Source organism: Oryzias latipes, chromosome 3, assembly GCF_002234675.1.
Source record: "Oryzias latipes chromosome 3, ASM223467v1".
Lineage (NCBI taxonomy): Eukaryota > Metazoa > Chordata > Actinopteri > Beloniformes > Adrianichthyidae > Oryzias > Oryzias latipes.
In genome coordinates, this window is record NC_019861.2 from 21,667,524 (window position 1) to 21,679,045 (window position 11,522).

The 11,522-nt window shown below is 41.4% G+C and overlaps 1 protein-coding gene across 3 annotated transcripts; it reads right to left on the reverse strand.

The window, feature by feature from the left end:
• Window positions 1-65: 65 nt before the first annotated feature.
• LOC101157042 (rho family-interacting cell polarization regulator 1) lies at window positions 66-11,199 on the reverse strand. 3 transcript variants are annotated; one of them, XM_023953493.1, is made up of 18 exons: window positions 11,054-11,198; window positions 8,797-8,884; window positions 8,538-8,672; window positions 8,384-8,462; window positions 8,274-8,297; window positions 8,119-8,172; window positions 7,338-7,487; window positions 6,708-6,771; window positions 6,579-6,622; window positions 6,374-6,499; window positions 4,916-5,064; window positions 4,714-4,822; window positions 4,162-4,293; window positions 2,806-3,390; window positions 2,497-2,729; window positions 1,465-1,555; window positions 1,289-1,373; window positions 66-1,208 (listed from the first exon to the last, which is right to left on the reverse strand). In XM_023953493.1, exons 3-18 carry the CDS (start codon window positions 8,627-8,629, stop codon window positions 1,183-1,185), a joined length of 2,043 nt encoding a protein of 680 aa, XP_023809261.1. In that variant the 5' UTR covers window positions 8,630-8,672; window positions 8,797-8,884; window positions 11,054-11,198; the 3' UTR covers window positions 66-1,182. The 3 variants fall into 3 exon arrangements, with proteins under 3 accessions (XP_023809261.1, XP_023809262.1, XP_004067380.1); XM_023953494.1 differs by lacking the exon at window positions 8,797-8,884 and having other exon boundaries at window positions 11,054-11,199; XM_004067332.4 differs by lacking the exon at window positions 4,162-4,293 and having other exon boundaries at window positions 11,054-11,098.
• Between the last annotated feature and the right edge of the window lie 323 nt (window positions 11,200-11,522).

Here is an 11,522-nt window from a genome sequence, read left to right on the forward strand (position 1 = left end):
AAAACGTTTTTCCTTAAAAACCAACACTTATGCATCAATAAAACCACAAACGAGACCTACTCTGATCCGTTTTAAAGAAAACTTTATAAAGTTGAAACATTTCTGACATTTCAATACATATACAATTCTTATTATGAAACAGTAAATATCTCTTACTGCACACTGGTAAAGTGATTCAGAAAATAAACACTGCTATCTTCTGCCAGCTCTCCTGCTGTGGCGCTTAAAGCCGGAACATCTCTTGTCACTTGAGGCACTTTCTGAATGAAGAGGCGTTTGAAGGAACATGACAAAGCACATCAATGACAGACTAGCGCCCCCATGTGGCAGCTGTCACACAGTTATAGACCAGGTGGCTCTTCGCTCAGAGCCTAGCTTACACACTTGAAACTGATTTTTTTTATACAGACATGCAGAATTAAATACAGATCCACACTTACATGTGGTTTTTTTTTTTTTTGGTAAAAACAGGTACATTTTGTGTTCCTAATGTGTCTGTTCAGCAGATAGAAATGAAAAAGGCTCTTAAGGGAAAAGATCTTTTTGTTTTCAGGGTACATTCCTAGTTTGTAAAGGACTTCTTGTCTTCAGACAAACATCACATGCTCATAAAAGTCTGTCCTCCGACAGTAGAGAGCTTTGGGCTGTGCACTGACTCAACACTGAAAATGTAACTGGCTGGCTTAATTCTGTCATGTCCACAAATACTGGTGGTGCTTTTTTTCTTTTGGGGGGGCTAATGCAATTTGGTAAACAGATGACTTAACTTATAGAATGGTTTGAAAATAATGACTTAGAAAATTCAGAAACAAGGCCTCTTATCTGTTTCTTATTCAGCTTATAAAAGTGTAAACTTTAGTGGCATCCCACTTTAACACAGGCAACTTGATGGAGAGTAAGTCAAACGAATGATCTCTGGTGTTGGAGGTGCTTTTGTGTGTGTGTGTGGGTTTTTTTTAGGAAAGAACCACCCGGTTCAGCGTACTTGGTAAACAAGGCAAACATGAGCACAAACTCCACTGTGACAGAAGAATTTGTTTGTCTAAGTGGTGACTGGAACATCCTCAAGGCCTGCAGAGTGGCAGAGAAATGGCACTGAAATGACAAGCGGATCAGCTGTGGCCCCACTCGGCCCTCCAAGATAGCAGTGGCCAACGGGCTGGGGGGGTTAGAAAGATGCTCCTACAGCTCTTGGGAAGTTTCCTCTTCTGAAATATGAACAGAAAATGGTCATTTTAGCACCTGCTGACACTCAAACAGTCTCTGCTTCTGGTAAGAAACCACTCACCAACTCCTGTATCCTTACTGATCTCATCTTCAGCCTTAGGAATTTCCACAAGACCCAAATCCTGCTCATCTTCAACACTCGAGGCCTTCAAAATGTTTGAAGCACAGTTTGTATTTATTTGTTTTTTACATGGCAACAGCCAAAGCATTGTTGCGCCTTTTAAGAGCATTGTTCACCTGTGATCCAGAACGACAATCTTCATCTGAGTTCCTGAATCCCTCAGGCGCTTCCATGAGAATCTCCAGATCATTTCCCTCCTCATCGTCACTGCACAAAGACAGAAGTTACAGTGTGTGTAACGACTCGGGAAGATGCTCTTCATCAAGAGGTTTACAAGTTACCGTAAATATTTCAATCTTATACACTTTTAACTTTAGATGTTGATCATGAATCTAAGTACAAGCAAACCATAGAATAAGATTTGGGGAATGTGGGGCTGTAACATCTGCTTCATCAGAAAAACTACTTACGTCTGAAGTGAACCAATCCCATAGACCAGATACAAACACGAACAGCACTTACATGAACAAATTAAGTTTGGAGAAGTAAACATGTGTCTTAAAAAAACATTAATAAAAAAAGTCAACGGAAAACAGAAATAACTTCCTTCAAACCCCCGGGTTTGTTTTTTTAGGATGTGCACACGACACATAGTTTTCTGAACAGGAATAAACAGGTCTTTACACCACTTCCAGACCTTTAAAAGGACAGCGGACTCGAAAAACACGTCAGATTTTCCAGTTACTTGCTTGAAGGTGCTCCAAAAATGACTCTTCTTTGTCACAGGGCAGATTCTAGGGCAGAGCTGGAGGGCTTTTAAATGTGCTCATAGTAATTTTGGAGAGATTTGAGTTTTAGTCCTTACTCAATGTTTGTCTCATGTACCATTTAATTTCCTAATGCATATTTAGGATTACATCAGGGTAAATTGCTCCATCTGTGTAATCTGTTTTGGTCATAAGTTTATTTGCACATAAACCAGAGGTTGAGGGTTACATTCCTCTCAAATCTGGCAAAACAAAAGTGTGAAATGTTAGATCCTGGACAGGTTTACGCCTGAAAGGGCAGCATGGTAAACTTGGTCCAAAGTGCTTGAAAAGCATAGAAAAAGTAGGTGTTGAAGTCAAAACTGACTTTTTTTTCAGGGGGGTTGAGTAGTCAGATATAGCAAAGACCTGGACTGAAAAGATTAAACTAAAAACACTGACCTGTCCGTGGAGCACAAGTTCTCAGTGTTCTTTTCTTCTTTATTGTTCGTCTCTTCCTCAGTTTTAATTTGGTCCTCAATGCGTTCCCCGCACTGCTCTTCTTCCTCTACTTTCTCTTCCTCCTGCGGTCTGTCTTCCTCGTCCTCATTAAAATCAGAGTCATTGAGAAAGTCAAAACTTTCAAGAGCCGTCTCCACTTCCTGATTGAAGCTTGCAGAAGCAGGAAAGGGAGCCTGAGAAGAGACAAAAGCATGTGAGCGCCAGCCTGGAGCCGACAGACCAACCTGCTGGAAGAGTTCTCCAGCTCACCGTCGGAGTTTCCTCTGCTTGTTTTAACAGCTGCATGGACTCTTGTGGTGAATTTTGGTGACGTTCTGCAGCTTCAGCTCTGTCCCTGTCCTGCGTATCTGCCTCAGTCTGTTCAGCCTGTGATGATGAGTCCTCACAGGGACTGTTTATGTCTGCCCTCTTCTCTGAAGACGCTGTGGACATAGAAGATTCCTCTGGGCAGGAGAAGCTCAGCTCTGCTGAGACTTCTGAAAGGTCCTCTGATGGGACAGAAGACCTGCGATTTGCAGGACAGTCTGAGCCGCTCTTTCCAGCGAGGCAGTCTGAGCAGGAGGACTGCAGGTGGCCATTGGACACCGCATCTGTAGGCGGGAAAACATCTCCCACTTCTGTCTCGTCCTCTTCCTGGTTGGAGGAGAGCGATGGAGTGGAAGCTGTGGATTTGTGCGGGCCGCATGACACCGTCAGAGTGGTTTGGAGCACGTTGGAGGCTGTCAGCCTCTGAGCGTGATGAGCCAGTGCAGGACTGGAGGAGTCGTCAGAGGATTCCGAGGAGTTGGACCAGACTGTCCCGTTCTCAAGTTCCCCCTGACGCTTCAGCAGGGACTGGAAGATATGAGAACAACCGTTAACTTTACACAAACTTTCAAACAGAACTCTTTTCTCCAAACTACGAATCAGAAACAAAAGAGGGAGATCTGGTTCAAAAAGTCTTTTCCAAACCCACTTTCAGGGCTGAGAATTACATGAATACATATTTGATTCATTTCAAAACGAGTTCTGCTTGGTATCAAAGTTTTCACAGAACTAGTTTTAAAATAAAAGAATTCAAAGGAGGAAAAAACTTGAACAGAAAAATTGTTTTTGGCCTGAAAAAACACAAAAACTTGTTTAGAAAGAAAATGAATCAGTACTGGATCTTAAATATGCAAAAACAAGCAATAGTTTTTTCTTTTTAACATAAAACAATATATATATATACAATATATTCCATTTAGAGCTGCAAAATGCACAGACTGCATTTTCATTTTTTATAGATGTAAAAAAAAAATTCAAAGCAGGTTAATGAAATTTTTGAAAGAGCAAGAACAAAATTCAGTTTTGGAAAATCTTTAAAAAAAAGTTTTAACTAAAACCAATCAAACCTTTAATTATCTCTGAATTAACAATTTTATTTGCATCTGGAGGGTTAGATGAGGTTTTCTAACTTCATAGATTTAAAAGTAAAAGCAAAAGTTGTAATCAATATGTCCAGAAATCAAACTTTCAATAAAGATTTGGTCTTTGAATTTGACAGCTTTGATTGTGTCTACAATGAAGCACACATCCCTTCATTCTCACTACAGCAGAGTCAACTACAGCTACTTTTAAACACACCGGCTGAGGTGACACAGAGGGAGGAAGTTGACGGTTGGACTCCCAGCGCAAGAACCGGGCCCTATCCGCCGTGCGGTTGGGAAAAGCCTTCTCCAGTGAGCGGCTCTGCCTGGAGCCGCTACAAGGTGCACTCTTCATTGAAGATGAGGAAGACGAGGGACATAATGGAGCGCTACTCAACCTCTATCAAACAGCTACAAGAGCCACAGCTGCGCTCAAACACACGGCTGCTGCCAGACAAGCCTGCGCTGCCCACATTCATCCCCCCCACGTGGGACACCCCGCTCCCACAGCCACACGTCCTCACACACAACCCTCTGTGAAGGTCCTCGCACACATCTGCGCTACCACTACACACCAAGCAGTTGGGGAGCAGCTGAAACAGAACAAGCCAGTGCAATGACTCTGACGGCTATCAGAGATTCATCTGAAAAATGCACGTCTGTGTGTTATAAATAAACGTTTCACAGGGTGGGGAGGATTTATTGTGGACCCTTCACTGTTTGATTTAAAACAACAATCAAAATATGTATTCCATTTTCAGATACTTACGTAGAACACCTGCTCTCGCATGGATGGTGTGTCCGGAGGGCTCTGATTGGACAGCAACCGTTTGGAAACCGTGCTGGAGGAGGAGGTCTGGTCATCCTTATCAAATGGGCTTTCGAAGGAGAATACAGTTACCTTTTATAGCACCAAAACCAAATGATGTTTGGGTGATAGGAGGGGCTTCGGGGTCTGCCTGTTTAGGTACCTCCAAGTGACCTCCAGGTTCAGCTTTACTGTCCCCAGGTCGTTGATATCCACGGCGAGCGTCTGCGGGAGCGGGCAGAACAGGTCCAGCATTTCACAGGACACGCTGCCAACCACCACGTGATTAGCCAGGCTCTTCAGCTCCGTAACCTTGACAACCGAGAGGAGTGAATCTCAGATATCAAAACATGCTTAGATCACTCCTCAACACTGATGATTATCTGCAAACGTTGGAGCACAAAGGGATTGGAGTAAACATGTTCAGATGGCAGTGAAGCCTAAACCTGACAGAGATCAGGTTTCAGTACCATACATCATAAACCACGTGGTTTCATTTAAGGCAGGAGAGATTATCTCGTATATGATATTCTACAACATGTAGCAAGATGCTATGGAATTCTCTTCCTCTAGATCTATGCAACACTGACTCTGACGCCACTGTTCAAATCCAAACTCAAGACTCATCTCTTCAAACAATCACACAGTTAATCCATTCAGTTAACACAACCTCATTTGTCTGTTTTTCTATCCTGTTTTTATGTCTTTATGTTTATTCATGTTTTACTCTGATAATTTCTTATTGATGTTTTATTCTGCTTTCTTATTTTTAACCTTGTACAGTGACCTTGGGTGACCTGAAAGGCACTTGAAATAAATTTTTTTATTATTATCAAGAAAATACACAATTTAGTCCCATTGTAGCAATATCTGCAAGAAACTAATGAGACCAACCAGCTAAAATAATTTAAACATTTGAGTTATGAGTTTTCAGACTTTTGTACAAAATAGTATTGCCATTATTCAGTTTGGGGCATTGATAAAGTGCTTTTTTTCTTTGTCATGACAGCTTAGGCATTCGTATAGCTTTAGCACAGAACATTAGAACGGCCGTTTCCTCCAACGTTTGACTTCCGGTCGTATTCATCTGATAGAGAAGGCATGACTGTCTGTGCATTTACATACTGCTATAGTGTCACTGTTCAAAAAACGCAGCCAAGCAGGTCTGGTGTGTACTAAATATAAATGTAATAGATTCACTTTAAAAGTGTTCCCAATGGTCTTTGAATTATGATTAGGCTGTTTTAGCAAAAATAAAAAGTCATTATCTGCAGAGCAGCAGGAGTTCATCAGAACTTCAAAAATGCACCCAAATTACAATTTTCACTGTAGCTAATCTTTAAATTTGATCTTTTTTTATTCTCTTCACTGATATTTAAATGTCCATTTAAACCTCCAATCACCGTCTCTTAAGCAGTAAAATTACTGCTATAATATTTCTTCCTGTAACTTTTGTAACCTCAAGTTTAAACGTCAACAAAACCTTTTTACTGCAGATTTAAAGTAGACTCCTCAATTAAAGACAAGAAAGGTTTTATATCAAATACAGCAGCAAACATAAAAAAAAAAAAACGTTAACTGATTTTAATGTTTTATTTGGACTTCAGATATGGTTCCTTACCTTTATTGACAGCAGTTCTGTAACAAGTGGCAGGAAAATATATTCCTCACTGTCCCATATCTGCTTGTTGCTGACTTCCACTCGACCTCGTAGCCTCCAGCGCTGCCGGCCATAACGCATCAGAACCTAAGAGGGCCCAGCCATAAACCAGGGGATTGTGCAGAAACAGATATTTATAGAACAGAAGGGGGGGTTCCTGTCTTACTTCATACTGGTCACCAGCACACAGACGCGCAAATCCAGCAAGACCTGAAACATCAGACGTAAACAAAAATGTCAGAACTCGACTAGAAGGAGAGAACAGAAAAAGGGAAGTCAGAGAAGGATGACTCACCCTTCATCTTTACATGAAATTCTCCCATCTGGCTCTCTATTTCACTCTCAAGGGAACACATGTGCTGCACACGCAAAAAAGAAACCAGTTCAGACAGGCAGCATTAGCAGTTATGGGTTATTTCTATCACATAATTAATACATACTTGCATCTATTAATACATCTTGAAGTAAAAAAAGAAAGATAAATCATGGCAGAATCATCAACAATTAATTTTTCATTAATAACTTCATTATTTAGCACTAAGTCATATATATTTTATTTGTTACACATTTCTTGCCAAAGCGCAGCAAAAAAAAAAAAAGAATTTGAACTGAACAAGGCTGATAACTCCAAGTTCCCAATTCTGCAGCTTAAGTCCTAAAATATCTGCTCATTTACAAACACAGTCAGCTGATTCCAGCCACAAAGCAGTCTGTTGAGCTCATAGCCAAAACCAAGCAGGCTGCCTGAGCTGCAGCTCACCACCAACCTACAATAACGGCAGTCTGAGCACAAATAATAACGGAATACTTAAGTCTGATCATCAGAACAGACTTCATTTCACAAAACCATTATCAAAATCTGTCCAGCCCCCCGGATCCAAGTGAAGATCTTGGACTGCATAAAGTGCTGTTGGAGCTCACTTGCCTCTGTACATTCCCTGTAACCCCTGTTGGCTTCATTCTGACTCTCCCGAGCTTCCTTGCTGCCAGCTGCAGAGTTGAATGCTGCCACCATCTTACTTGCTCCATCACGCAGTCTGCGTTGTATACAATAAGCATCGTACAGCTCTTCAACCTGAAAGGACAAAGGTTTCATCAAAAATATACCAAAAAAATGCAGGTAGTGATCAGAAATCAATTTCTATAAGGTGTTTTTAACTGCTTATTTGTTCATTTTTACCGTGTGCATTTGTCATTTTTAAGCCACAGAAGAATCAGCTCATGACGAAAACTCTCAAATCTTTAACATTTTACATCTGTCTATTGGCTAAAACACTTTATTTAGTTGACAAGCTGTTCAAAACTTGTGGGGGTTTTCAGCAGGTAGCAAAGTGAGAGTTAATTTCTCAAAATTCAGTGTTTTTTTAAAAAGTAAGGTACTGCAAAAAAAAACCTTTCCATGATGCTAACATCACTACTTCATGGGTCCTTGTGGTTTTACTGAACACAAGGAGGAATAAAAAAAATAAAAGACAAGCAGATGGTAAAGGTTGCTGTCAAAAGAAAGCTTCTGCCAAAATTACATTAACTATTGATCGAATATATCCATCATTTTTTGAATTGTATCTTCTGTTCAAACATCTGCCTGCTGGTCATTTGAAAATATAAACAAACAAAAAAAAAATTCTGGACTGCTGCTCTTATCAATGCACATGTGGATGCTGCTTTCCCATGCAAAATCCTTTTCATTATTTTAGCATACGCACCTTACTGAGGTGGAACTCCAAGCGGCGCATGAACCTCTCTATGGCTTTCACTTGCTAAAAAAAGAAAAAAATGGAGTGAGAGAAGTTTTCCCTCCATCCGTGCTGTTTATCTGCTCTGCCATTAAAACACTGCAGTGGGTGTGAAAGAAACTCACCTTGTCCTGCTCGTACAACGACCCCTGCAGGGAATGAACAGAAGGAGAACAGTGAACCCTCTCGATCTGACAGTAAAGTTAATACTAGTGGGAGTAGTTTGACATCTCACCAGACGACCGTTTCTCTTGTTTTCTCTAACTTGGTGACCCAGACTGTCCAGCTCCAGCTGGTGGACCTGCAGGTACGACCTGACAGCGACATAATCTTCAGTCTTTGCTCTAAACCTGCGATATCCCACCCTGTATTGAGGTGTGTTTACTCACTGTAAGCCTCTGCGTAAGGCAGCATACACTTCGTCCAGCCTCTCGGGCTGGGGGGTTTTAGCGGGTGGCAGCTTGGTGGAGCCTGTGAACATCCTGCTTCTTTAGACAGGCACGTTTCTTTTGGATCAAACAGGACTGAGGGAGGGAGAGGAAGGGAAGGAGGCAGAGTTATCACACCTGATAAGGCCTGGGAGGCGAGTGCAAGATCATAGCCGTAGAAGAAACTAGAAATCCCAGAGCAAGTTTAAAGATTGGTCACCTGCTGAGTGGGGCGATACAATCACTGCATGCCTAGAGAGTTGCCTGTAGCCGTGTGGTTTTAGCAAATCAAAGGGCATGTCCTGTGTCTGCACAAAAGGAGAGGGTCGGGGTTAAAAATGCTGCTCTTCTCCCCGTACCTGACACAATTTTTGCTACTATTGAGAGAGGCTCCGGTAAAACACAGAGGTGGCTGTAGTAGGGACAAAAGAAGAGGAAGAGTTTCACTTCCTCAATTTGTCCAAAGGGCTTTGTCAAAAGCCTGAAACAGCAAAAGACACGCTGGCTGTATGCACAGCTGACAGCAGTGGGGCGTACAGTCTGCTTATGCTTCTCTTCCTTTCCTCTCCACCCCCCACCCCCCCCCCCCCACCCCCACCCCTGCTCCTCCACATCCAGCACCAGAGTGCAGGAAGTCTCATGGCTGACTCTACACAGGAAATTCTACACTGAAGTCTGGCCCAGGAATATAAAACCGGTCTTCCACCGAGCACTTGGCTGTAAAAAAAAAAAAAAAAAAAAAAAATCAGAAAAAAAATCAGCTTCTTTTTAAAATGCCAACTGGATTGATGCACGGGTCAGAAGAAACTTTAACAAAAGATACAAGAGGGTTCAAACCGGTAATCCACTCACAACAGAGATTACAGATTTAAAACGCACAAGCAGAAGCCAAACTTGCACACCAATAGTGACATCTGTTCTGCATAGTCGAGAAATTAGCTTTATTGTTGTTGTAACAGATGGGATGGGAAGAGCTCCACCTGTTGGGTTTGGTGGGATTGAGTAGATTTGGATTATCATTTTACATAAACAAAACTCCATTAAATACATCTGATCTGATGTGGGATTATTGTGTTTGTGAGGTGAGGTCCCCTCATGAGGAGTTCAAGTCAAAGTCCTAATCTGGAGGAGGGTGAGAGCATCTGAGCAAAATTACGGTAGTACAAAGGAAAAGGATGCCATGACATAAGAGCATTTACACATAAATAAATGCCTCCTGATTAACACAGATTGCAGCACTGACTAGGGTGCATGAAGGAAAAACAATGCAAACAGCTCAGCTCCTCGCATGTGCACAGCAAGCAGAACATCCAGATCTATCCAACTGCTTTGTTTCCTCTCTGCCTGACGTGCTTCTATACTTCTTTTCTTATATTAGCGGTTATTAGCTGCATTAATCCTCTTGGCAGAGCAGCGAAAACAAAGAGGATACTGTCTGCAAACACCTCACAAGACTTGGAGTTTGAAAAAAAAGGGGAAGGGGGGGGGGGGCTTCAAAGCACAAAGTGCATGCTGGGAGGTTTACAACTGTCTGTTTTTATTGTTTTTATCAATAGAAATATCATCCAAATTTGAAAATAATAATTAATATTATCTTACAAAACATAAAGAGGATTAGACTAACAATAGTGAAAATATTTCCACAAATGAGTCAAATATTAGATAAATAAAAACTAGTATTATTTATAACTAAAGTTCTATAGCTTCATAATATAACATTAGATGGATGTGACGAGCATTTTAATCATTTTATCAGAACAGGTTACATTAAAATTGGCAATGTTTTTTTTTTACTTCCAGATGTAAAATTATATTTTAAATAAATGTTAGAAGAGTTTTTATTTTTATTTTGTGTTTTTGGATATTTCCAACAGAATGACTCCACTCTGTTAGGATCTTCATCCATACTTTGGGTCTGTTTGAGGATGAGGAGGAGGAAGTGGAGGAAGAGGATGAGGGGAAGTGATGTATCAATAAAATGAAGCCACCTTTATTCCAGATTACTGGATTAGGCTAACCCGCCGGCAGGCAGCAGGCCACTGAGTCGGATAAACGAGCTCTTCCCTTACGGGGAGGGGGACTCTTTACTTGCACTAAGAGGCAAAGGATGAATATCAACTCAAAAGAAGAAGAGGGGGGGAAAAATAATAACTTGGGGGACGCCATCGTTTCAGATTTGTCCATATCCCAGTTGAAGGAGCTCCTCAAAGGCCACAAAAGTCCGCCCCCCGTCCTCACAAAGATCCCCGGAGCCCGAACCCTCAAGTTATTACGGTCACATGTCAGCCGCCGGCTGAGGAGAACGAGAACCCCACAATCCCTCCGTGGAGAACCGGGATACGGTCTGCCATAGCCCGATGGCAGCCGGATACCATTACGATAACATCACATTCACAGCAACACAACTTCAGACTTTCTCCATAGGGATAGACAATTCTCAGGGCCCGCTTAGTGACCTTGGAGATAAAAGCGCCTACCTCTGTTGAAATATCCCACGAGGCGAAGCAGAGAAGCAGCGTCCCATCCCGACGAGATGCTGCGCGCATTTACCAGAGGTTTACAGTTATTCTGGGCGCTGTCCTTCTTGATTTCGCAGCCCTTTTTTTTTTTTTTTTTTTTTTTTTTTTTGTCATCAGTCAAACCGTCTGTACGCAGTCGTAACTGCTTCCGGCTAATGGATTTCAGTGTAAAAGTTCATAAATCCATTTACGTACTACACAATTACCAAAACATGGATTTAGAAAAAGGATTGTGGTTGCTATTATAATCAACGTCTTTCTTTTTTTAATTTTAGCAATAAAAATGACATTAATTTACAACATTTTGTCAGTGTATTGAAAAGGACATTTTAGAAACACAGAGAAAATTAAAACATAGTAACGTGTGAATCGGTGAATCAGTCGATCAAAACAATAGGGGTGTAATGGGTAATCAAATCAATTCAAA

What these genes read in the sequence shown, in the direction of transcription:
- LOC101157042 (XM_023953494.1), bottom strand. Translation starts at nt 8,629, where the DNA reads ATGTTCACAGGCTCCACCAAGCTGCCACCCGCTAAAACCCCCCAGCCC. An exon ending in TGGAGTTCCACCTCAGTAAG is followed by an intron (nt 7,488 to 8,118) that starts GTGCGTATGCTA and finishes TTGTCCTTTCAG; the next exon opens with GTTGAAGAGCTGTACGATGC. An exon ending in CCTCTGTGTCACCTCAGCCG is followed by an intron (nt 3,391 to 4,161) that starts GTGTGTTTAAAA and finishes CATATCTTCCAG; the next exon opens with TCCCTGCTGAAGCGTCAGGG.